The 25,838-nt window shown below is 41.2% G+C and overlaps 3 protein-coding genes and 1 non-coding gene across 12 annotated transcripts; 1 reads left to right on the forward strand and 3 right to left on the reverse strand.

Annotated features, from left to right (window-relative positions):
* Nucleotides 1-243: 243 nt before the first annotated feature.
* atp6v0a2a (ATPase H+ transporting V0 subunit a2a) lies at nt 244-7,209 on the reverse strand. Its single transcript, XM_077622340.1, has 20 exons — nt 6,910-7,209; nt 6,227-6,305; nt 6,056-6,153; nt 5,831-5,968; nt 5,525-5,622; nt 5,178-5,304; nt 4,815-4,897; nt 4,650-4,743; nt 4,373-4,585; nt 4,124-4,274; nt 3,863-4,002; nt 3,638-3,795; nt 2,975-3,065; nt 2,777-2,895; nt 2,489-2,699; nt 2,286-2,405; nt 2,085-2,201; nt 1,607-1,724; nt 1,301-1,472; nt 244-1,039 (listed from the first exon to the last, which is right to left on the reverse strand). Exons 1-20 carry the CDS (start codon nt 7,018-7,020, stop codon nt 937-939), a joined length of 2,541 nt encoding a protein of 846 aa, XP_077478466.1. The 5' UTR covers nt 7,021-7,209; the 3' UTR covers nt 244-936.
* Nucleotides 7,210-7,366: 157 nt separating this feature from the next.
* nfkbil1 (nuclear factor of kappa light polypeptide gene enhancer in B-cells inhibitor-like 1) lies at nt 7,367-25,682 on the reverse strand. Of its 9 annotated transcripts, XM_077622344.1 has the most exons (15): nt 25,531-25,682; nt 24,982-25,176; nt 21,603-21,746; nt 21,394-21,490; nt 17,322-17,446; nt 12,674-12,742; nt 12,188-12,369; nt 12,012-12,099; nt 11,826-11,950; nt 11,658-11,695; nt 10,745-10,885; nt 9,690-9,949; nt 9,077-9,189; nt 8,782-8,896; nt 7,367-8,630 (listed from the first exon to the last, which is right to left on the reverse strand). In XM_077622344.1, the coding sequence occupies exons 11-15, from the start codon at nt 10,753-10,755 to the stop codon at nt 8,056-8,058; spliced, it is 1,074 nt and encodes a 357-aa protein (XP_077478470.1). In that variant the 5' UTR covers nt 10,756-10,885; nt 11,658-11,695; nt 11,826-11,950; nt 12,012-12,099; nt 12,188-12,369; nt 12,674-12,742; nt 17,322-17,446; nt 21,394-21,490; nt 21,603-21,746; nt 24,982-25,176; nt 25,531-25,682; the 3' UTR covers nt 7,367-8,055. The 9 variants fall into 9 exon arrangements, with proteins under 9 accessions (XP_077478470.1, XP_077478472.1, XP_077478469.1 ...); XM_077622346.1 differs by lacking the exon at nt 25,531-25,682 and having other exon boundaries at nt 11,871-11,950; nt 24,982-25,218; XM_077622343.1 differs by lacking the exon at nt 25,531-25,682 and having other exon boundaries at nt 24,982-25,218.
* LOC144090895 (apelin receptor B-like) lies at nt 14,315-16,378 on the reverse strand. The gene has a single exon (XM_077622801.1). The coding sequence runs from the start codon at nt 16,351-16,353 to the stop codon at nt 15,283-15,285; it is 1,071 nt and encodes a 356-aa protein (XP_077478927.1). The 5' UTR covers nt 16,354-16,378; the 3' UTR covers nt 14,315-15,282.
* trnat-agu (transfer RNA threonine (anticodon AGU)) lies at nt 20,604-20,676 on the forward strand. Its single transcript has one exon. It is a non-coding gene; the product is annotated as a tRNA-Thr (tRNA).
* Nucleotides 25,683-25,838: the final 156 nt, after the last annotated feature.

A 25,838-nucleotide genomic window follows, 5' to 3' on the forward strand; every position in this document is an offset into this window, starting at 1 on the left:
AATAAGGGTCAAAAGTGACCTTGTAAAAAAATAAAACATCAGACTATTTACAGCAACATAACAGACATTTGTTTATCAATAGCAATGCATTGGGTGATTTTTGTCCTGTGTGTACACATTATATTGTAAAATAAAAAACATTTTTAATCAGTGTAAGAATATTTTGCTTATTCAATCATAAAATGAATTTCAAAAGTTATACTGATGGAAAAAGCCCTCCAGGATGAAAAGTCCTCCAGGATATTTGCTTGCGAGTCTTGAAATCTTTATTTAACACATCAAAATGGCAAAGTATCAGGACTCTTATACAGTGGTTAAAATTAATATCAAGATTAACTATATATCAACAAATACAAGTGGTTGCATTTTATCTGCAGATTACAAGAAATTTTACATTTAAATAAATGAATAAGCAGACGACATACACAGTTTAAGTTTGGCATCTTCACAATCATAAATAGGGAAAATGTTACTACAATCATTTCCAAAAAGTGCTTCTTTGGAAGAGTATATTTCCAATTTTTGGGGGTAAAACACCCCACCCATAATAAATCTTCATGGCACTATGCTAGAAAGTGTTACGAACTGTACATTGTCCCGTTATAACCATTTGCTTTACAGCAAATGCAGCTCACACATAGCACAATGTAACTTTAACTCATTGTCGTGCCTTGGTGAGTTGCACGATATCGTAACTGTATTTTGAAATAAATCAAAAAAAATGTAGCGCTCATGACGTTTGCTGGGTGGGGAAGTAAGGCAGTCAGCACAGCAGGTAGGAAATTTCGCTTTTCAAATCAACACGGTGGCAAAAGAAAAGGTTGCTACGAGAGTGAATTTCTCATCGTCTGTCCGTTTCACAGTGAGGATATTCCCAGTTTATGCAGCATCCTTTTCCACGAAAAAAGGCCCACTTCCACATCTATGTTGGACACTTCAAAGGAGGCCGTCTTGCTCGGAAACCGAGGACAGCAAAGAGAAGTCGAAAGGTACAAACTTCACACCCATCCCATGGTAAAATTTGTTCTGAAATTCCACCCTGACAAAAAAAATATGACAGCGATCAGTCATTTTTAGATATCTGATCTACACTTAACCCTGCGGTTGGTCAAAAGTGACACCCCCGTAAGTTTATTTTAGTTTAGTGTAGCTAACAACAAAAACAAGTCACACTTTGGCTGAGCCTATGACTTATACTCAGTTGTGACTAATGTTGAAATATCCGTGCTACTTATTTTTTATTCTTTCTTGTCTGACACTTTTGTTGACTAGTTTGAAACGACCTGTTAGTTTCACTCACCAGTGGAGGCGGAGAGCGTGGAGAAAGGCCGACAAACCTTCCATCACCAGCAAGATGGACACAGTGAGCAGAGCAAAGAGGGCAAACACAGGCACAAGGAAGACCACCCCCACTCTGGTTGTGATCCTCAGGCCCAGGCGCATCACCATGTCCCACAATACCTCTGAAAGCTCTGCAAGAAAATAAAAAAATTAACAAAAAAGCCAGACAACATATAGAATGAATGAAAACCTTTTTGACTGGGTCAATTAAAATAGACCACCGTACTATATGAAGGTGCTATACCTATAAAGTGACTTTACTTACGGGCGTGTGCCAAGCTGAGAGCCCAAAGTCGCAGGTACGAGGCCGTGTTGGAGATGCAGCCAAGGCAGAACTCGATGGTATGAATGGCCTGATGTAGGAGCACGTCTGCAAAATCAAACTAAAAGCACAAATCGCAAAAATGTTTGTTTTATTATGTATTATAATAATAATAATTAAATATTTTGCATACCTCTCAACCTTGGACAAATCACTTCCCTTATTACTGATTGCAATTCCCCTTAAGTAATAATAAACCATAGCAAACTCACATAGATGCACTTAAAAGTCAAAAAAAAAAAAAAAAATCCCGTACAAAATTGTTATACAGCGTACACAATTCGAAATGACCAAAAACATAAAATAAGGGAAAAACGTATAGGTTAACAGGTATGATTTTATAACATATCTGCATCAACTGCAGGCAGGCGTGTCCCCCCCCCCCCAAAAAAAAGAGTTAAAAAAAAAGTATTTGTCTCACCTTTTTGGGACAAATGTCCCTGTGGGTTACCTCCTCAAGTCCCTCCTCTTCATCATCCTCATAAGTTGGAGGTGCTGAACTGTCATCTTCACTAGCCCTCCTCACCCTCTCATAGCCCTCACGGCAGAACAAAATGCGGTAGAATATCAAAATCTCCCTCTGGACGTTCAAAAATGAACAGGATGCGAAAAGACGACCTACTCTGCGCCTGCGTAGGCCTTTGCCTCCGCGATGCATCCAGTACAGGAACAGAGGTTTGCCAAGTAGCAGCACGGGCGCAGAAATCATGGCAATGGCGAGCAGAAAAATTTGCAGTCCTGTCTGAGGAGGAAAACGAACAAACGCTTGCACAATAAACCAAGACAAAAAGACCGAGGACAATGAAGGACGTCGCGATTGGGTACCTGTCCCGGGTACAGCGGAGAAATTTCCTTGCCCTGCATTACAAACATGTTAATGTAGTGGATGAGGATGCTGGGAGCCTGGCTGGAGTCCCGTGCCGAGAAGGCCAACCACTTGTAGATGATCATGAAAACCAGATAACCAAAAAGACAGAGCAGGAAAAGCAGCTCAGGGAGAAACAGCAGGTAGACGTCATACTTCTGTTGAAAATGTCTGAGGAGAAAGTAAGAAAACATTCTCACATTGTACGCGAGTCATAAGCACTTAGTAGCACGCCGGTAATGACTCACAAGTGGTTAAAGACACTGAGAACCACGCCAAAGCTCATGTGGATGACCCCGATGACCACGGACATCTTCATCTTATAGGAGTTGAGGAAGGATAGACGGTTGACCGCCATGCTCCATATCTGCAAAACAAAGGCATCTGACTGAGAGCGATACGGGCCATCGAGGGTCAAACAATACAAGACTCGTGCGTTTACTCACAGGGTCAATGCCAAATGGGTAAGGGCCGGTGAACACGCCGCTAACGTTGGGGTCTAATGTGAGCAAAGTGTTCGCTTGAAGTGTTTTGTTCCTGCAAATATACAAAGCAGAGCATGCCCAATAGAGCCAAACCACACGGAATAATAAGTAGAATTGACAGAAATAAGTATTTTGGAGTCATTTAAAAAGAGCATACAGTGAAGTTAGTATGTGCTCTGAAAAATGACTAGTAATTGTTTTTTTGTCTTGATTTACTTAAGGGATATTTGAAAATGTGTATTTAGAATATAAAGAAAACCACTTTGGAGAACCTTATATCTTTTTAAATTGCTGTATTTCATTAGATTACCTAAAAAAATGTAACATTTACCCTATGACTCAAAATATGAATGTAACCATAGTTGTGACACTTTGAAACATTTGTAAAATTTCTGATATAAATATAAAATATATAAAGATGTAAAAATCTTCCTATACTTCAAAACTTGTGAAAGAATATATATATATATATATATAATATATAATGGAAAAACCTAAAATGAAAAGATACGTAGAAGATAAATATTGTTAAAAAAAAGCTGCATTTTCAATTGAAAGAAGCAAAAAAAAGTATAATGTGGGTTCATATACAGTAGTTACATTTTAAGCCTATGAATAACATACGTCCACTGTTGACTGGTGAACATGGCCCTGACGCTCCAGCCCGAACCAAATATATTGATCGACTTTGAGAAGCAGTCGTTGTATATGAGGCCGGTGTAGATTGAGAAAAGCCCCATCATGAGGATGATGTAGCGCCCATTGAAGAAGGTTTCCCATATCTGTGGAACAACATTTCTGAGTGCAAATTCATTTGCCAAAACAAAATGGCAGGCAGGAATCATTTACCTCATTACTGGAACGTTTCCTCGTTTGCTTCTTTTCCGTCAGCACCATCCATAGTGCGAAGAGGCTCATCACCACGCCGTGGCCCATGTCGCCGAACATGACGGCGAATAGGAAGGGGAAGGTGATGATGGTATAGGGTGCTGCCAATTAGGTAAACATACATGTTTGGTTTTTCTTCCCTTATGCTTCCAATGTTATTTTCCATCTATTAGTCCTCGGATCGAAAAGTTTGAGAAGCAACTAGAGCCGAGCGGCGCTTACCTGGGCTCACCTCACGATAGTCCCCCACGCCGTAAGCCTCCACGATGCTCTGAAATCCACATGTGAACTTGTTGGTTCGGACTAATGTGGGAGGAGTATCCGCGCTGGGGATGCGGTTTACAAAGGACGGAACGGTGGCGTCGCCTTTTCGCTGAAAGACAAAAAACCCCATCATGTGTGTAAACATACTGGAAATGGGAGTCCTTGTACGGACTTTTTTTGGGACGGTGGTCGGTTGAACGTTCTTACCGAACCTTCCTCTAGCGCCCCCCGTAGATTGGCCAGGTCACTGACAGGACACCACACCTCAGCGATCAAACACTTGTTGGTGACGTCGAAACTACACAAGTTGAGGATGTGGTAGATGGCCTTCATTTTTTTCACCTGTACGACCCAAGCGTACGCCGACTCTGCGGCCCTCTGCAACACCTGCTTCAGGTAGTCTTCAGTACGATGAAGAACCTGCGAGAAAGAGAATCTCACGATTGGCCATTCAATCCACCGAGACTTGTCGGATCGGTCTTACGTTGTTGAGGTCTTGGATACGCGTGCGTAAGCTGTCCAACGTGTCCGCCCTTTCCTCGTCATTTTCAGGGTGAGGGTAGAGATGGCAGTGGTAGCTGAGGGAGAGCGTCAAGAGGAACAAAATGACTGGTTCGATCGAGAAAACATTTCGTTACGCAGAACTTACCAATCGCAGATTTTTTGGACCTTCTGTCCAATCTGATCTCCCCAAAAGGAGATGAGGAAGACCACATTCTTGCTTATCTCACCCTGAAATAACAACGAGAGTGTAGAAGTCCAATCCATTTGAAGTGGGAGGGTCGAATGTTCTCACTTCAAATGGATTAAACATCTACTAGTGAAAAACTAATGGCAGAAGAATTGAAAAGCACATGGCTGGATGTCAATCATCAACAATAGCAGGAAGCCAGTCAAATGACGTATCTTGGGGTGAAATTTGACGTCTGCACAATGTATTCATAGTTTTGGCCTACTAATTTGCAGTAGCTATATTTCCAATGCAGAATGGAAGTATTTGAAATAAGCTCACCGTGTCGAGATCCGCCAGGTTTTCGTCCATTTCTGCGTAGCTAAGGATGGTGTAGCCCTTGCAAACTCTCCACAACATGCGTTCAAAGGCTTCCACTTTCACCCGCTGTATGAGGCCCGAGATAAATCTGCAAAGCAGCGCATGTTGACGTTTAGCTAAGTCACTATAAAGATTTACAGTAGTCGGTATGTGTACATTTTTCTGCCGGGGTTACAGTGGTTCACAATCTGCAAACTTGTAAGAAAATGCCGTAACATTTGCTTTTTTAATTTGTTTAATTTTAATTCTACACATTGTGTTGACATTCTCAAAATTGTTGTCTTGTACAGTAAATGACAGGCGCTCACCCAAGCTTGGCTCCAAGTCTCTGCATGCCAGTGTAGCCCGATACGGAGTCTGCGTCCATTGTGGGGAATTCTTCATATTGAGGACCAAGTGCGTCGTGCTAATTATAAAAAAGGACAGAGTTATTCAATATGGCAAGTTGTCAGATTTACCTGTCTTGCAAAAACAGTTGTCCAAATTCACAATTGTACGACCTAAGTAGCGCCGTTCTAGCTTAGCAAAGTGGAAATATAACTGAAATTATACATAGTCAAAGACGTGCTGTTCCACTTTATTAGTGTAGGTACTAATAAGCAATAATGACTCACTCTGGAACGGCTATGTATGAAGGTGCGCGTGATCTTCAGCATGTGCGTGTACTCGATAAGCTCCAGCAGGTTCCTACGCAGTTTCTCTTTGTTCCTCGCCACCTCGCTGAGCTCCATCTCCAACCTTTGAAGTTGCTCCTGTACGCAACGAGACAGCACACTGAAGCCCAAACCGAATGGAAAGGCTGACGGTTTAAAAATGTCATGTCATCGCTCTAATCTTACCATGATCTCCAGAACTTGTCTAGGTGGAGGTGCAAGTGGGCTCTCATCTTCTTCGGGAATAGCAATTTTAGCCTTTTGGATCTCCCTCAGCAGATAACCTGGCCACAGAAGTAAAGGACTTTGATTTTGCTGATGCCATATTTTTAGCATCCCCAGGAGGGCCGCCTTTACCCAGAATCCTCTCCATCTCTTCACATCTCTTGATCTCGCTGACAAAGCGCCGTTGGAAGGAGCTGACGCTTGGATTGAGCTGAAACCAGAGTGGTCAATGAGTTTAGTGGGTGAGAGGTTAGTTAGTGCACAGTCAGCGCAGTTGCAAACTGTGAAAATCAAAAGTGTGCATCTCCACATTTGCGTATTTCTCCTGAACCTTATCCTCTGACTTAAACCCTAATGAGTAACCAAAGTGTAGTTAATGATATGCAATACAAGAAATGGCAGGATGATGGGTTACAAAGCTCAGGACTCTGCCCTGGTCGGCATGGTAACACGCAGCAATATACATGGTAATTAGACATCTAGCACCGTCAATGGCAGCCAGTGAGTTAACAGACTAGTCTAGTGGAAAACTTTGGTCTAGGTGAAAATTATCCTACTGACCTGTTGGTTGCTATAATTAACAGTAACATTTTTAAAACGTAATGTTGATTCACGGCGAGATCATATCGTTACCCCATTGGGATAGCAATTATCACGATATATCACCATATCGATATACTGTTGTCCCACCCCTAGTAGATATAACAGCGTTTTCACAAAGATGGAAATTTGTGGTCGGAGAGCATGCATCTCTGCAGGTGCACCCTCGATGCTTCACAAATTTTCCTAAATCGAGTAATCTATTGCCTACTTACATCTCGGAACTCGACCAGGCCCAGTTCACCGAGCTCGCTGATGCAGTCGTACTCGGAACCGGATTGCAGGAACAACTGGGCCAAACACATCTCCTCGCTTCGAAACACCATCTTTGAAACGTGGCGTTGCGTCTTTCAAAACAAACTAAATAACATCACAGAATTCGGAAGCTCTTCCCCAATTAACGCCACAATTGTATATGAACGCCGGCCGACGGGGTTGTCCTTGTTGCCTGACGGTCGTTAGAGTGACAATAAAGGAAGAGACCGGAGACAAAAGCGTCCCTTGTCGGACCTCTGCATCGAGGCAGGCTTCATCCTGGCTACCTTTACGACACCTGTCACTCGACGCCGTCAAAACACGGGCAAAGCACGGCACTAGCGACGTATAAACGGAGGAAAATGCAAATATCCAACTGAAGCGTCGCCGGGAAAATTAAAAATAAAAACACGTCACTGGTGGGTAAAGAGCTTTCGGCCTTTCTTTATTTGCAGCACGCCGCTCGCCAATTGACACAGATTGAATCTGGGCTGGGTTGCCAGATCCGCCGCATCCCCCAGTCACCGGATAAACTCCGCCCCGAGTGTGTAAACGTGAGTAAATGAAGATAACGTATTAATTCAATCGGAAAACGTCAAATATAATTCTTCTATCATTTATATATTATTAAAGAAATATGTGACATTAATGCTTTCGTATGTATTTTTTGTATCGTTTTGTTGATAAACGGACTGCTGTTTGCAAATTTGGCAACCCACTCGTTCGTTCTATCACAATTCGCCGGTTCAAATCCTTTGTGCTCGCTTTACTTTAAATTTCATATAAAGATGTCAGGAAAAGGCTTCTAGAATATATTAACTTCATTTTGGGTCACTAATAGGTCCATGAAATATAGTGATGGCTTTTTGTTGAAGGTGATTGGTTCATCTATAATAGATCTAAGAGATCTATTATGTTGCCATTGAACATTGGTCCAATTGCACCTCCCAATTCAAAATGAATTGAACGCCTAGCACCCTCGATGGCACTGAAAGATGAGCATTTCCAGCCAGTTGTGTTGCTTTGCATTAAGGACTCAGACAAAGCAGATTCACTTAAGCAGTTTCAATGAGAAAACAGCACAAGTCGCCATTTCCAAGCTCTTATCAGGACTTTAAGCTCTGAGCCAGCCTGTTGAGTTCTTGCGACAGAGCCGTCACCGTGTCCAAGATTCGCCGCTTGTCCTTCTCGTCTAGCCGAGCTTCGCACCTCTGGGCGAATTTGTCGGGGTGCCAAAGCGCCTGTTGCTGGCGCAGTGCCTTCCGGAAGACCACCGTGTCCTTGCGGTCCACGCCGTGCAGCATGACGTCCATCATCTCCTGAACGGTGCCGCGCGGCGCCGGCCAGGGGATGTCGGCGTAGCTCAGCGGCTCGACGGCGCCGCTGTTGAACGTGTTTTCGCACATTTTCTCGTAATGGCGCTTCTTCCCTAGCCGGGTCTCCTCTTCTTTGCGCGCGGCGCGAGCCAAATATTCCTCGTGTTCCTTCTGCAGCCTGGCGTGGAGTTCCTTGTAGCTCTCTTGGTCTTTTTGCTTACTTTTCTTTTTTCCTCCACCGGATGATGACCTGGCGGCCATTCTCTGCGCTTCGGCGTGCTTCTTTGAGAAATATTCTCTTCTAATGCGATCGGCCCAGTCGCCGTAGTCCTCCTCCTCTTCATCAACGGGAAGGTGGTCATCTGCTAAATAATACACACAAAAATATATATATATATGTATTGCACTGGAGTATATGTCACATTTTTGGGAGGGCATTTTTTGATTTTATCAGAAGGAAAGACACAGATGTAAGCAATTCTAAATATTACAGATAGAATAGAATTGATACAATACCATCATAAACGCCTAATGTTTCGTAGAATTCATCTTCACATTCACCAAATAGCTTCTCCAGCCAGTCTTTTTCTGGATCTGCTTGAGATGGGTTGCTTGTGCCTGGCCTACAAGGCTGTGACACAGAGGTTTTATTAGATTCAAAAAAAAAAAAAAAGCAATAATCAAGAAAATGCATATAAAAATCTAATAACTGAGACCCAGCATCCACTTCTTTTGTAGGAAATGTTGGTTTAGTAGCTAAAACAACAACTGACCAAAATGTAATATCCATATTGGACTGAATGTAAAATACCTCTGAATGCTTCAACCCATCAAGGAGGTCCTGTGGCGTCACACCAGCACGATTGGAGGCGTGCATGGCTTCCGGGCAATTCTTCCTGAGAGGCACGACCAGATCGTCATAAGCTGTGGGAAGAACAAGTATGAAAATATGAGCGCTTCAAATATATTAAATGTGATTATATTTCTGCATTTGGTTCATTTCCCCAAGGGGTTTTTATTTTTGACCTACTCGCAAAGGGTACAAGCAGATTATTTATAAATGATGCTAACCTAATTAAACCGTTGGCTGCCAACCAGAGTTCTTTCCTAAATAATTTGCACCGGCAACCTTGCTATATTATCGCCTACGACACTCAAAATAAAGAAACAAATGAACAGTCTTGCTACCGCCCAGATTGGTTTAAATATTTCAGAAAATGATCATTGACGGCGATAGACGGCCAATCCATTTGGGCTGTCCAGATAAATTGGACGTCTATCACCGTCAGTGCCACTAAAACCTAAATATTCAGTAGCAGGCATCCCAGGCCAAATGGATCGGACGTCTATTCCCGTCAATGGCAATCGTGGAGCTAAACAACAACCACAACAGTCGTCACGTGGACACTTGCGGTCTTACTCACCAGTTTTCCCGTGTTTAAGAGCTCTATTGACGGCGACGTGTAACGCCGTTTCGCCTTTCCTGTCGACTCGCAGCACATCGGCTCCGTGTTCGAGCAACAGCCGCAGCACGGCGTCGTCTCCCAGGCCGCAGGCCAACTGGAGCGGGCTCCTCTGCCGCTTTCCCTGGGAGAAGTTCACGTCCAACTCACGGTGCTTCTTCAGGTACGATTTCAATTCCATCAGGCTGCCCTCCTCAATGTACTTCCAAACACGCTTTTGCCTACGAGTTAACATCGCAAGTACCGTCACTTTAATTCGACTAACTCAATTAAGATTAATTTTATAACGAGAATTACCAGCGTCGATCAATAAAGACGCGTGCGCATCTACCAAAATGTTCCGGACAGAAACAAGCGTTAGGAAATAAGCTTCCGCCTAGGTGTGTCTTTTGCCACTAGATGTCAGTACTGCCTCTTGTATTGTATTCATCTGCGCAATTGTACGCAGAACAACAACCCTTTAACTAATTGGCTGCCATTGACGGTGATAAACGCCCAATCTATTTGACCAGGAAGAATTGGCAGTGACTGATCATCAGTCAGTGCCATCGATGTTGGAAAAATCAATATGGGCCATTATATAATGATATTTTTTAAAACTATTTGATGAAAAATATTTTCCCATATCATATAGAAATTCATTTTATTAATTGTGTTATATCAATTTGGACAACTATTCAAAAATTATCATTAGCTTAACTCATTCACTGATAGTACAGGTCTAAAATTCAACTAATTGAAACTAACCTTTTTTCCATGGTTGTTTGACTAAAATATATTTTGACAATTTATCCAAAATATGAATAAATAAGGTCAATATTTTTTTTCGGCCAAAAAATACTGTAGGTATGACTTGGAATTCTAACGTACAGTTTGCATTATCGCTTTAGAAATGGAACCCACATGGTTCAATTTAAGACCGTAAAATGCACTTGTGCCGCTCTTTCAAATGAACAATAACAACAAGCAATTCTTCTAAGTTGTTCGTAATACGTGCCAGATTCCAGATGACTTACTCAGTATGCATCCTCGCTCCCGTCTGTGTCTCTGTAGACTTCTTGTGTGTGCCCCGGGGGCCTTTCAAAATGCCACCTGTCAGGAAGGCATCACGTCAACCAACTGCTTCTGCATAAATCTTCACAATATCATGTGTATCTCTAAAAAAACAGAAAAAAAGGAATAATTTAAAGTTTCAATTTCAGACCAACTTTCTAATCAAGACCTCATGTGGCAAAATAAAGTTCAACTGACAAACTGTGGTTTGATGACTCAACAAATAATGTCACGGTGAGGCTGAGCAGCTGTTAGAAAATGACGAATTGTTATCCTCAAGTTATGGAATGCACAAATGACATGTCTATTTTCTGTGGAAAGGTAATGCACTTTATGGCATTTAATTTCCATTGAAGTAAATCTAGAACTACAAATAGTTCTGGATGAAACATCAAAAGACTCGTATTAACTGTTTCAGCAATATATTGTGCATCGCTTTAACATTCTAAAGTGCCATAGATGTATAAAAATAAGCCAACAGCTGCTCAAGGTAAAATGTTAAGCTTGGGTATGCGGCACATTGATACGTCACAAAAACAAACAAAAACAAACACAAATCCCAGCACCCAAGTATTTGCTGCCTACCAGAAGCAAGCTACTAAGCTGGGAGTCCCCAAAAAACGAGATCGGTTTTCCCAAAAAATGTACTTTAAAAAATCCCGTACAAAAGTTGTTTTATGGTGTACACAATTTGAAACGATCAAAAACCGTATAAAATACAGGAAAACGTATAAGTTGCCAGATATGTAATTCATTTGAGTCCATTTCTTTCTGTATCATTGAAACGATCAAAAATCTTATAAAATACAGGAAAACGTATAAGTTGCCAGGTATGTAATTCATTTGAGTCCATTTCTTTCTGTAGCAATTGCTTACCTTATATATATCATGTATTTCTTCTTATCAATGGGGCCCTGTTGGTCCAGACAGAACAATTATTTGTGTCAGATTGATTTATTTTGACAAAGCTCCTTTATTTGGAGTGAATAAACAGTCATTTTCAGAGCAACTAAGCCCAACGGCGGCCGGGAATCAATCACTTACTCATCACCTCCTGGCCGTTGGGGCTCACTGTGCGTCTTTCTTTACCTGCCGCCCGCCGAGAGCTCGCAGCTGAGCCTCTTCAGCATCTCGGTCCCGCCTCAGGTCACAGAGCATCCTTTTAGGACCTGAAGAGAAGGCCGGAGATGAAGCCGTGAAGGGACGCTTTGTGCTAAAGGGGACACTTGCATTTTGGCCAAGATCCGGAGCCTCCCTGGAAAAGCCGGTCTCCTTCCGCAGGCCTCGGAAACGACGTGTCTCAATTAAATGATGGCGCCTTTTGAGAGTGAGGAGAGAAAGAGATGTGTGATTAGTCACTTGAGGTGTATTCTCTATCTTCGGATTTTGCTGCAATAACAAAGCACCCGTCCTTCAAGATGCGTGGTGGACAGGATATCCCTGATCAGGAACCCTGACTTGCTCCCCCGTCCTTTGTTTTTGCTGCCCCTCGCATGCACGCTCCTGACACTTCACGCCAGGAAACCCAGGGTCCCGTTGCAAAGAAGCTAGGCCAATGTCATCTCCAGGGCCAGTGGTGGCTTCTCCCCTATTGTTAAGAATCGGGAGAGGAAAAAAAAAGGGTGTTTCCTGCGTCTATTTTCCGCGCCAGGCGCTTTATTGGCGCTAGATTTATCGCAGAGAAGACACGCGTTCGCCACAAACAGCAGGACTGACTGGAAAGCAAACAATAGCACGACCACCCATTGACGTGCCAATTAATGGCGGTCGGTGAAGAAACATGGGTTTCTATAGCTGTGACTCCTAAACTGGGAATTTTGGAGAACGCCAGATGAAGGATAAACATTTAGTCTGCATCCAATTTTATGCTGATAGTGTAGTGGTTCACTCGCCTGACTTGGGTGCGTGGGGTCGATTCCCGAGTGGTTGTCTGACTGGTGACCAGTCCAGGGTGGAGTCAACTGGGATAGGCATCCAGCACTAACAAACAACAATAAAACAGTTCGTGCATGAAAGGAAAAAAACTTTTCATTTGTTCTCATAAGCACAATTAAAACAGTTCTTGTTTGTCCAGTTTATACCAACATGTGTTCTACAATATTTTAATTATGACAACTAGTATTACCACAATTCATTAATAAGGGAATTTTAATAAGGTTTTCCATATGTCTGAGGCGTTCATTTGTATTATTATTTTTTTAACCAACTCTCCAGAGCTTATTTTTTGGCCACACGTTGTTTTGACAAAGAAACAAAAAGTCTTTTTGAACGAGGGTCGGCCGTAAAAGTGATTCAAAGACGCCGAATGGGAACTCCACGGTGTCCACGCGCCATGAAATGTTTTTTAGTCTTAAGGTAACACGAGTGTCATAAAAAAGCTCTGTGAAAATAATCTAGGCAGGTTATGTTACGCAGCAGGATACGGCTTTGATGCAAAAAGGTCAGAGATACTTAAGCGAGGCGTCTCTTGTGAAAGGGGCCTTGCTATAATAAAAAAGCTGATGAGTCCATTGGGATTGCATTCATCTTGTACTGTATGGACGATGTAAGATGACTCACAAGTTAGTTGATACACTTACTCGTGAAGATAGAAAAAGAAATCTGGCAAATAATTACAATTATTTTACATATTTCCACTTTGGTTCTTCCCTTCATCACATTTATTTGTAGAATAAACAGTCTAAATTTATGATTTATTTGACTAACAAACTGAAACATTTGAGGAAACCTTCTATTTGGATCTATTTATTTTACTTATGACTCCCTTGCATTTACCACAAAGCTTTTTTAGACAATATTCTATTTGAAATTTATACACAGATACATATACACAATAGATATGCAGTATATAATGCTCAATAGTTATACCTTTTACCTTTACTTGGCTTGGGTTGTAGTATTTATAAAAACACTTCATAAAATCTCTTAAGAAGGTGATCACCAGAACAAAATGCATGATTGTGTGTATTTAATAATGATGTATGACTGTAAAGAATCAATAGAGAAATGGAATGGAGTCCAACTATGCCTTCCTTTCTTTAGCAAGCTTAGCTTGTTACATTGAATCTGCATTGTGATTTCAATTGATTGTGACATATCCCACCAGGACCCACCTATACAGACCAATGCGAGTCCACTCCCACATAAAAAAACCATCCCACTCGGATTAAGCGTCCCCTTCTGTCTCCCCGATTATGCCTTTAAGAAGCCCAATACAGTCCACAGTCATGGACATTGAGCTTGAAAATCTCTTTTCCACTTGTTTGGTTTACAAACTTGATGTTGGAGCATTCAAAAATAGTTTGTCTTGAGGAATTGTTGATAGCAAACGGGAAGAGAATGCCAACATGCATTTCCTGTAGACATACAGTTTGATTTGGAAGCTCAAGGCAGGACACAATGGGAGGACCACCGCCTCCCCTCGGCAATGCGTCCTCAGGAAGAAGCAAACATTCAACGGAGGCGAGAAAATACATTCCACCAAATTGAGTCAGGAAGTAGACACAACACAGAACAACAAACTTACTCCGCAATGTTTTCATTTTTTTTATTACAAATCATACACAATAATCACAAATGTAAAAAAAGAAATATTTACAAGCTCATGGTTTAGTGAGGAACAATGTCTGACAGTGTCTGACAATAGACACACACGCATGAATACACACACATAGGCTGTCAAAGCAGTCACCTTTTAATTGGGCTCTCCGTCCAAGGCAGTCTGAAAACATTTGTCAGCTGCCATCTGTCCATCTGTCTAGACCCCCTCCTTACATCCCGAGACCCCGTCTCTTCTTACCACACTTATCAGGGCCCGACACCTCATGCCGACACATGCGCACGGCTGGAAATGACGTCTTGCCGGGTCGTCGAGCTTCAAATGCTTACCCGAGATGACACGAGTGTAAAAAGATGGAAATAGAGTTGAAAAATAGCTTTCTAGAAACCTTACAAATTAGAGAGCAGCAATGTGGATACAACATTCCCCATCGGTGGCGCTAACTGAAGACAATTTTTGCTGATGCCAGCCTAAAAATGAATATTTTCAAGTGATTTAATAGTCACTCCAGAATCTAAAATAACGGATCCAAAAGAAAAGTTTTTTTAACAGTAATTCATCGCATCCAACATTAGCAACGTGCCAATGCCTGCTCACTTTAACTCATGTAGTACAAGAGTTGAAGCAGTTCAACCTTCACCAAAGTCCTTTTTTTAGACAAGTTGCAATACTTAAGTAGAAAATGTGAGTACTTTTGCCACCTCAGAAAGTATGAGAACACAAGTACTACATTTGTACTTTTTCAATCTTCAATCGAAGACATTTAAATGACCGTCCACCCAGAGAAGAAATAGGAGGACAACCCGAGCCATTTTTTTGGGCGATACATTCCACGCAGTCAACTTCACGTTTGGTCCCTTCAAAGTTCTCCAAAGGTCAGTAGTCCACAGAGTGGATAATCTATAAATGAGCACCGAGCGACGATGGAGTCCTCCTGCCTCGTTAGACCTTGGTGGCCAGAGACTGGGCCTCCGTCTTCTGAGAGGACAAGGAGCTGGCGGGGCTGGCGTGCAAGGACTTCTTCAAGTGGAGCAGGCATAGGCACTGCGACCTGAAACGCAGGTCGAAGAAGGCGTAGAGGAAGGGGTTGAGGCAACTGTTGACGTACGCCAGGCACGTGGCGTACGGGTGCGCCAGCAGCAAGAAACGGAGGAACGCGCAAGTGGCCGGGAAGAGGTCCAGGTAGGACAGGGCGTCGGCGCTTTTCACCACGTGGAAGGGGATCCAGCAGGCGGCGAAGACCACCACCAGCGTGGTGATGATCTTCAAGAGCCGCCGCTTGCGCTGGTCCTCCTTACGCAGGGTGTTGAAGTGGCGCGTGACTGTGCAACCAATGAATCCGTAGCACACCATCATGGCCAAGAAGGGGAGAAGGAAGCCCAGGGCGGACGAGGAAATGCTCAAGCCGGCTATCCACAGGCTCTCCTGCCGCTTGTTGGTGACCACCAGTCCAAAGTCCATGGCGCAGGACGTACGGTTGGTCCCCGGGTCGTGGCGGGTGGTGCGAAAGACCAAGGTGGGCGCCGCCAGGAGCCCCGACAGGGTCCAGATGGCGGCCAGGGAGGCTCGCATGTGGCCGCGGGTGCGCAACTGGGTGCTGGACAGCGAGTGCACGATGGCCAGGTAGCGGTCGAAGCTCATGCAAGTCAGGAGGAAGACGCTGGCGTACATGTTGAGGAGCACCACGTAGCTACTGATCTTGCACAGGGCCACGCCGAAGGGCCAGTGGTACCCCATGGCCGTGTAGACCGCCCACAGGGGCAACGTGACCACGAAGGTCAGGTCGGCCATGGCCAGGTTGCCGATGTAGACGTCGGCCGCCCGCCGCTTTCCCTGCGCCCGCCACACCGTGAAGATGACCACCCCGTTGCCCGACAGGCCCAAGATGAAGATGAGCATGTAGAGCACCGGGATGACGGAGTAGGACGGCGTCCACTCCGAGTAGTCGCACATGCTGGAGTTTTCCGTCTCCTCGTAATCGTAATACTCGTACGGGCTTTCGGTGGGCTCCATGGCTTCTCTCTTGCTTTCGCGCCGTAGTGTGGTGTCGCCTGCGCGATGCCTGCCGCTTTTAAATAGCCGCCACCCCGCCGGACGACAACCCTCCCGGGATGCAGCGCCGCCCCTCCTTCGCGACGCAACCTCCTCCTCTCCGTGTGGAAACACGCCCTCTCATTTGTAACTCATTGAAACATGGCCAATTACATTTGCCCACTTATTTCTCCTCTCTTGTACTCTCTTGAAATGTCAAAAAGTGGATTGGAGTGCTGTTTTATTATTATAGGAATTTATTCATTACCAATTCAGATTGTTTAACCCTCTCAGGGTGAAAGGTCACCACAGTGGCCACCTATTTAAAGCTTAAGTCATTCAATGTGTTGCTGTCATAAGTAACAGTGGAAAATGGATATTGACACCTATAACAACAATAGGCGTCTAATCAATTTCAACTGGAAGTTCAAATTTTAAGCCATGTGAGGTCACAAGAGATTTATAAAATAATCCCTTCCAGCCCGACTACCTAAATACTGAAATTAAGTGCATATTTAGAGACTTTGACACCAGTTACAGCTGAATGCATTTTGACTGCATGTACATATTAATGACAATTATCTTATATTAACACTGTTTGAGACATAACGCTAATGTGTTTTAGATTTTGTGCAGTAAAAAAGAGAAAAAAATAATTTTAAAGCTGAATTTTCAGTTATATTTCTTTTTAAGTAATGACAGTTATTCTTCATGTTTAAGTGAAAGATTAATAGAGAGGCTCAGTTCATCTATTTTTGCAAAAAAATGATATTTGATATATTTATCTAAGTGAAAGTTGGTGATGGAATTTTTTTAAATGTTTTTTGGCCAGAGGCGGTGAATGTCAACATGTATGTATACGTGTATAGACAGTCAGCCACAAATCAAGCCCGGGCATGACAAGCACCGCCGGCGACCATTTGTTTCAATATCAATGGAAGAGTCGTTACCGTAGCGGACTACTGCGAAGCTGGCGGCCAAATACTGCAGCTTCTTCTTCTGCTATCCTTCGATTGCGCGTGGACATGCTCCAACGCGCGCCACCGCAAACCACCGTGGTGAAATTCATCAGACTCTGAATTAATTACAACAATAACAACACATTAAAGCTGCTCATGTAAACTGGAGGATAACAGCTTAGAAAAAAAAGTCAACAGACAATTATTTATCTTTAGAACATCTTATTTTTCATATTTTCTGGACCATAAGTCATACCATTTTTTTTCATATAATGCGGCTGAATATGCAACTAATAGGTTTTTTTTTTTTACACTGACAGCTGCTAGAAAAAGCAAAACAAATTTGCAAACAAATGTGACTTGCAGCTTACATTATTGATCTGCATCTTTTAGCTAGCACAATTTAGAACCGGAAAAACATGGTGCTTTGTTATCATTAAATCTCCATATTGCAAGACGTGACACATAAATTAACAAAAATGTCACCAGTTTGAAACAAATGGAGGCTATAGTCGTAGTTTAGGAAAAAGAGAAGTGAACTGAAAACAAATTTGTGACTATTAAACTGCAACAGATTATTGCAATAATATTTAGCCCCCTTTTCTTTTGTGCACAGGCAGCATTCTATCTCCCCCTCTGGGTCCCAGGTGGACCCTTTCAATCCACAGTCGGTGGGAGGGCAACAGTGGCGCCGACCCAGTGACATTTAGACACAACTACTGTATCACTCAACAATGTCCAACCCTAAGCACCGATCCCTTCCTCCTGCGCATGCCTTTCTCCCATCATGAGACCTCCCGCTCAACTCCCTTTCCTCTTATTTTTCTTAATCCTAACTCCTTATTTTAAATAGTGACGCACACCGTGCGAATCAATTTTACGACTTTAATTGTGTATATTAAACTCCAACCCCCTCCTTATCCTGCTTGTTTGTCCATCCTGGCAAAAGCAGGAAAAACCTGCAAATAAATCAAAGTGAACTTCCCATCCTTTGGTGGCACCGTGTGCTGTTTTTAGCCAAGTGTTGGCAGGGATGTCAATTGAAGAAAAGAAGAACTTTTTTTTGTTTGGTAGGTATTGTTTTGTTTGCTTAGTATACAGATTCCAGACATGATATGAAATGTGTATTTTAAATGTGTGTCACTACTGTATTTTTTTTTCATCTTCCTATCCTCCCAGTTCAAATGGATTGGACGCCTATTTCCATCAATGGCAGCCAAATACTATTCATTTCTAGCCCTTATATTGTTAATGGCAGCCATAGAGTCAAGCTATGTGAGGACACAAGACAAAACAGTTAATTATCATAATAATTCATGTCTTCATTCTACTTTTTTTTAATTCATCACAATTTGTTTTCATTTTTTTTTTAAAGTTTAAGTATGTTTAAATGAAAATTATTGTGTTAAGAATCATTTAACATTTTTAATTCTCGTGGCTATGAATGGATAGTTATTAATGAATGAGAAAATATAAATACAGAACTTCATCATTTACAACCATTAAGTAGCCTTATAAAGAAGAAACAATTTTTCCTGTCTGAGCCACAATGCAACCCACTTTCTCTAGAATAAAAATACAATGATGTAAAAATTAAAGTGTGGTACCATTTGCAACCAAATTGATGTTTTGTGCCCTAAGAGTTCACCTGTGGCCCTTATTTGATTTTCATGTTGTTGCTGCTGTCTGTCCTCTCCTGTGTGGCCTTACTGTGTAAAAACCACACACTGTGATGCCCATGAGACCACACTGAGGCTTTTTTTTCTCCCACCCATCTTCCCTATGTGTCCATCAAGTTAACAATGTCAAGCAGAAAAATATGCCGAAATAACAACAACAAAAATATACACCATCCAATAAATTTGAAAAGAGCGTCTTTTGATCTTTTTATCCAGACCTGGCATGTTTGAGGGCCACTTTTTTGGTGATACTTGTGACGCCTCAACAGTGAAGTGGTATGTGCGTGTGGTGGAAGGTGGGTGGCAGTTGTTTGATGTGAGTGTTAAACTGTCACAGACAGCGTTCGCGCATAGGACGGGGGATAAATGGTTTGGGGGTTGGTTTGGGGGACAGCTGGTTCCTCAAGGCTTTATTTGTCACAGGGTCTCAGTCACTCATGATATATTATGATGTCTATGTTGCTTGGATTTGGCGTAGCATTTGTTGCTAGACCTGCTGGTCACTTGGTTTAGTAACAAGTTGGATGGATCTATACTCTCATTGTAAGGGATCTTTTGGACAAATTTTGCATTGGTGACCCAACTGTATGTATACGTGTACATCTATGTGTATGTATGTATATGTATATTTATATATGTGTATGTGTATGTATATTTATATATGTGTGTGTATGTGTATGTATATATATATATATATGTATGTGTATATATATATATATATATATGTATGGGTATATATATATGTATGTATGTGTGTATATATATATATATGTATATATCAGCAACCCGCTTATTTATTTATTTATATATTTATTCATGTATTTATTTTATTTATTAACTTACTTATTACCTATCAATTTATGTCTAAAATGTCTTTTCTTTTCCTACATCTGCATTCTCACCCTCTTGTTACTGTGACAATGAAATTTCCCGAATACGGGATGAATAAAGTTATTCAATCCAATCAACCCAAAAATGTTATCTTTAAAAGGCACAAAAAAAATGTTGTGTTGTAGTCCCGTGGGATTCCAACCATACCTTAATTGTTTGTTTTTTTGGGGCGGCATTTTAACTGAATGTAATTTTGAGGAATATCTTAACCATTAAATTTGTTCTTATTTCATGGGCAAAATCTAGAGGGAATGATGTAAAAGTTTTACCCATCTGCCTTCGCAGTTTATCTTGCAAATCAATGCGGACTTTCATCAAACATCTAACTGCATTAATGCTGCCAAAAGGGACACCACAGGTAGAAGTGAATTAGTACCGCCAGACATTTTAATGGCTCCCCCCCTTTGTTTACTAATTGTGAAAAAAAGGCTGTTGACACCAGCTTGTTAGCTGCAAAGACCTTAAGAGTGGGAGACGTTAACACCTTTTGTCCGTTATAATCAGTGAGAACAGAACTGATAAAGCTGGATGAGAGTTGAGCACGCGACCATTGGGTACATAGAGCACTATTACAAAATCAGTGGTGTTTGCAAGATGCGTCAACATTACATTGCGTCGCATTTCTGCACTAATGTGTGGTGTCTGGTTATGCTGAATAGGAATAAACTGCCCGGATTCTCTAGTTAAATTTACTGTAGCACATGGCCTTGTAGCTCAGTGGTTAGAGCACTGGTCTAGTAAACCAGGGGTCGTGAGTTCAATTCTCACCAAGGCCTTAATCTTTGCCCATTGCAATGTTGATTTCTTCTGTAATAGCATAATAATAAAGGACTGGCATAGTGGCTGTTTTACACATCAAACAATTATATCATTGCGAATGTATTTGGGCTATCTAACATTGAAAACATAAGTCTTTCTTAGATTTTTCAGACTAGAAGGTCATTGACATGAGGCCTTGTGCCCTTGTAAATCAGTGTTCTTGAGTTCGATTCGTATTTAAAATCAAGGCTCCAAATCTGTGAGGTCATAAAAGTCAATGATGCAAACTGGCTACCTCTCTTCTGTCAGTCAGCCCCGAGGAATTTAGGAGTGTAGTTTATCACCACTTACTATAGATTAATGATTGAGTAATGCATTGTTGAATGTCCTCAAAAAGGACTATAAAAATCAATTTTTAATCCAGGCAGACCATGTTTGAAAGAGCAGATAACCCAATAAATTATATCAACAATGACAATGCCATCTACCTACATGGAAATGGTATCTTGAAATACATTTTTGACTGATTTATTTTTACGTATTGGATTGGGATTCCTCAAGACGACCCTCAATTCAACTACTATTGTCTACAGTGGTACATTGTCGTCACTGTGGACTTCCTTGCGTCCGTCCAGCACATGTGCATGAGGTGTTTGTCTGACCTTTTGACCCACGCGACCCCGAGTAGACATCTTGAGCTGAACCATAGTTGCTTTTCTAAATGAGCTGCTCACCTTCTGGGGTGGGAACATGTGGATGTCCAGCTTCTGTTTGGAGCTTCGCCGGGAGAATGTGTTGATAGCAACCTTCCTGCTTTCCACTTGTTGTGTCCTAAACCAGAAGTTGACCAATATGGAATGTTTATCCAATATTAGAGAGAGGAGATGGAATTTCCACAATAGCCTAGGTGCAGAAACTATAAATAAATTGCATGTAAACTTACGCAATGAAAGTTGGAATCAGAAGTAGAGCATATCAATTGGGCTTGTTTACACAGGTGACATGTTGGGTCAGCGTTTGCAGTTGGTGGTCACTTCCTGTCCAGCAAAAAAAAAAACCTTGGGGGAAGGAAAAAATCACGTACAACCTGAGAAAGGAAACAAAAGTGGGACACATTCAAAAACATAAAAACAACATTAAAAAAGGTGTAGACTGTGCATTTTTTTGTGTGAATAAAAAATAAAAACTTTTTAAAAGCCCTGACATTGATCCCATGGGAAAGTGTGACAAACCGCTGTGTGAATTATTTTTAAAATGCTCTAGGATTTAAGAAGCTTTCCAGTGTGCGACTCCATGTGTAACGTGAACCGTTTTATGGACCTTTGCAGGCGTTAAAACTTCAGAGATTTAAAACTGCAGCAAGTTTGGTTTCAGGACTTACACAACTACTAAATAAATGCCTGCATCCAACACAAACACACACACACACGGTGTGTGTGTAACTGAAACACAATAAGCTATTGTAACCTCAAACTCAGAGGTCTTGACTCACATGTGCTTTTGTCATTAGTTTCAATTATAAGGCTATGAAGTCAGACCATGATGACACGTACATCCCTTACTTGGACCAAAGCAAAAATATGTCAAACTAATCCTCTGACCTAATGTATTAATTTGTGAAGCCCTTTTTTTACGACTTTTTCAATTATTTTTAAAGGCTTCTTTTAAACCATGGCAGCACAAGACGTTGAATTGCATCGGACTGTTAATGGCAGCGAAAAAATATGTTGATGACAGTGAATGCGATAACAAGTGATGTATTTCTTTTGATACTGAATTATAAACTTTGTTTATTATTAATATATTTAATAACTGCTCATTTTGTTGAAGTACCCACTTTAATTTTTTTGCACTTGTTACATTGACAAAGTCTATTTTAATTCTCTTTTTACCCATTTATTTGTTTTTAATTCAATTTTTATTACATTCCTATTAGATAATGGTCTCAAACATGTGGCGCGTGGGCCAATAACGGCCACAGAACAATATTTTACAGCCATCATTTGACATCACGTTGTTCTAATGCCTTAGTTGGATAGCAAAATTTCTGAATTTAGACTATTTTTCTTGTTTTCGAACGCCATCTTGCTAGCTACTGTTGCCGCCAAACAGCAAGGCCAGCTGCCTGACCCGCTTCAGTCCAATCAATGCTTATCAGGAGCAGAACACGACTCTCGCTTTTTTTAAGGAGCATTTTTTTTCAGCAGTCTTTGTGTATCCCTTGAGAAAGCTTCCCATTTCCTCATCAGCAATGGAGGGGGATTGGATGGACGGGAAGAGAGCAGACAGTGGGGATGTGGCCCAACAATGGGAGGAAGTTGCTTCAGATCAGCGGCAGATAAGTGCAAAAATATTGCAAGCTCACAAACATCCCCGTAGAAGAGATAAACACACTCGAAAAGAGGTAAATAAAATGTTGCATGAGCTCAAGTGCTGAAAATAGATTCAAGTGTGTGTAAGCGAGCAGTGAGGTGAATAAGGCGCTTGTGCGAACACGATACCAAATCCATTGGACACGCGACATTGAAAAAGTAGCACCAAAGTGAATAGTGATGCTGAAAGTTGAAAGAAGAAAGGGATAAACTGTTTAAAAAACAGCACATTTAAGGTCATTCTAAGGTTGCTTTAAATAGAAAACCTGATATCTATAGAGGTCATTCAATGTGTAAAAGGGAGTCTGCTCAATTACATCATTAATAGTGACAACATTGATACATGAAATAAGTCCACAATATCAAAGTTTGGTCAGTGCTATTAAACACCCTTTTCCAAAACTAAGATAACTATATTAAAACTAAACTTTGATAAATTGTTATATTTCAATTTTTTTAGTCCAAAATGAAACATATCTGAGCCAAGTTGTTTGATTCCATCTGGCAAAAAAAAAATACGGTGTTTTTTGACTAACCCGGACAGAAATAGCCAAGCGTTGTCATCATCATTCACATAAAAGAAGGGAGATCCCTGCAATGACGTTTTATATCCGACCACAAATATCCATGATTAAAAAAAAAAGCTGACGTTCACTATACATGTGAGCGGCTACCGTTATCCTGAGGAAAACCATTAAAGGATACACACTTCCTGGGCAGTGTGTACTGAAAGAGCATCTGTGGCACTTGTGACCTGCGCTACCACTCCACTTCCTATACCACACGTGCAACTCTACTTTCTTTTTTTTTTTCTTTCCTTCAACCAAACATGGAAAAGTACTACAAAAGAAAAACCCAAACCCAGTCACACATGCATACCATTTGTGGAAACAAAGTGACTATATATATATACCTCAGGGCATAAAGCAAGGTCCATAAAGGCCCGCTTGGACGGGTGTTGTGTGGAAGAACTTCCAACATCAAACACTGTTATTGATTAACCAGAACAAATTCCAGTTCCAATTTATATTTCTGCTTTGATTTTAAAGATTATCACGAGATGTCCAATCTATTTGAAGTGGAAGGTTGGCAGCGAACGTTCATTTGCTGCCAATGAGTTAAGCAATGTTTTACCAAGTCATGGTAGAATTGCTTTTACATCGAAGTGAGTATGCCAAAATGTTGTCCTTCAATGTACAAACATCAATTTTGTATATTTTTTTCAATGAACATAGTTTGTTACAGTATCAGTTAATACCAAAAAAACACAACCAAAAAGGGTACTGGTGCAACACCAATGGACAATTATTGCCATCCAGAGACACCATTTGCTGCTAGACTTCCCGGTTCAAATGGATTGGACATCTACGAGTCACAAACTTAACTTTAAATTCATATCTGAAAGATTAAAAAAATAATAATAATCACCACCAACTCAAATGCATACGTGTCAACTTATACCTTTCTCCCGTATTTTATACATTTTTTAATCATTTCAGATTGTGTGCGCCGTATAACAACTTGTGTACGGGAAAAAAAACAACGTTTTTTTGTAAAACCAATCTCGTTTTACCCATTTCGGCTCTAATCCGGATCGTCTTGGTCATTGGTAGCTGACGAAAACGTCATTGTCGACTACTACATGCTCTAAGCATGCTTTGCGCACGCGCATTCGCCTTTTCACTAAATAAATATAGCACGTCAGTAAGCAATGTACTTAAGCAGTCAAGCTGTCAGCGCCAAACAGCGACATCTACAGAATCTACAATTGAGTGCATAAAAACTGACTGATTGGGGAAAATTCTTAGACTTTTAAGTGTGAGTAAATATGTGCCACGTTTCATTCGTATGGTTTATTATGCAAATGGTTGGGACATTTCTGTGTTTGGTTGTATACAATTGCACACCATCACATACTAGTAATAAATAAAGATAGCAGATGAGACTTACCAGCCTCCAACTGTGTTTTTGTCTTTGGTGCCTAGCGTCTATCCCCCTAATCTCCTTTTTTCGTAGAGGTCACGGATAGGGCACAGGGGGGTGGATAATAGGAGCAACTTTGTTACCAAAAAGCTTGAGACGAGCATTACAAGCTCACCAAGCCCAGACTTTAATCTCCCTGGAGCTTCACACATATGGTCACCTCTAAAAAAAAAAAAAAAAAAAAAAAAACACCAGTTCACCTCTAGTCAAAACACACAAAACATCTCAAGTTGACTTAAACGTAGAAACGTAATTCAATAGTGCATTCATTATCGGGCATGTTATGAGTCAAAATGAGAACATTTAGCATTGGAAATATAAATATAGCAACAAATGTTCTCAACTGTTAGTTTAGCACACTAAATAATTTAAAAGAGAACAAATATTGTAGGAATAAAATGGTACAAGTTTAGTGTAAATACCTGAAAGTCAATTTGGATGAACAATTCCATGACTCTTAGGCAGCTTTATTTTAGCTATTTAAGCAATTACTGCAATTAGTAAAACCTCACTCACCGTCTCTCGGGGGTGTCCAAACTGTGGCCTGTGGCCAAACTGCGGTCCACAACCCAGCTTATAAAACAAATGATAAAAAAATAAAAACAAATCATTTATGGATTTGTAGTTTTTGGACCACTAATAGACATCCAATCCATTTAAACACTCGCATTTTCAAATGGATTGGATCAATGAAGTTAATTTTATTCCCCAACCTGTCCATTTCAAAACATTCTGCAATGCATGAGTGGGCAATACAGCTTGATTTTTTCAAGACACGGGGCCTTCAAGCAAAGGGCAGCTGACCTTCGTCATTCAGGCCCGCA

Source organism: Stigmatopora argus, chromosome 16, assembly GCF_051989625.1.
Source record: "Stigmatopora argus isolate UIUO_Sarg chromosome 16, RoL_Sarg_1.0, whole genome shotgun sequence".
Classification (NCBI taxonomy): domain Eukaryota; kingdom Metazoa; phylum Chordata; class Actinopteri; order Syngnathiformes; family Syngnathidae; genus Stigmatopora; species Stigmatopora argus.

What these genes read in the sequence shown, in the direction of transcription:
- atp6v0a2a (XM_077622340.1), bottom strand. Translation starts at nt 7,020, where the DNA reads ATGGTGTTTCGAAGCGAGGAGATGTGTTTGGCCCAGTTGTTCCTGCAA. An exon ending in GTCCAAAAAATCTGCGATTG is followed by an intron (nt 4,744 to 4,814) that starts GTAAGTTCTGCG and finishes GCTCTCCCTCAG; the next exon opens with CTACCACTGCCATCTCTACC. An exon ending in ACCCATTTGGCATTGACCCT is followed by an intron (nt 2,896 to 2,974) that starts GTGAGTAAACGC and finishes TTTGTTTTGCAG; the next exon opens with ATATGGAGCATGGCGGTCAA.
- nfkbil1 (XM_077622342.1), bottom strand. Translation starts at nt 9,963, where the DNA reads ATGTTAACTCGTAGGCAAAAGCGTGTTTGGAAGTACATTGAGGAGGGC. An exon ending in ATGGGTTGAAGCATTCAGAG is followed by an intron (nt 8,897 to 9,076) that starts GTATTTTACATT and finishes TCTGTGTCACAG; the next exon opens with CCTTGTAGGCCAGGCACAAG. An exon ending in AACATTAGGCGTTTATGATG is followed by an intron (nt 8,631 to 8,781) that starts GTATTGTATCAA and finishes TGTATTATTTAG; the next exon opens with CAGATGACCACCTTCCCGTT.
- LOC144090895 (XM_077622801.1), bottom strand. Translation starts at nt 16,353, where the DNA reads ATGGAGCCCACCGAAAGCCCGTACGAGTATTACGATTACGAGGAGACG.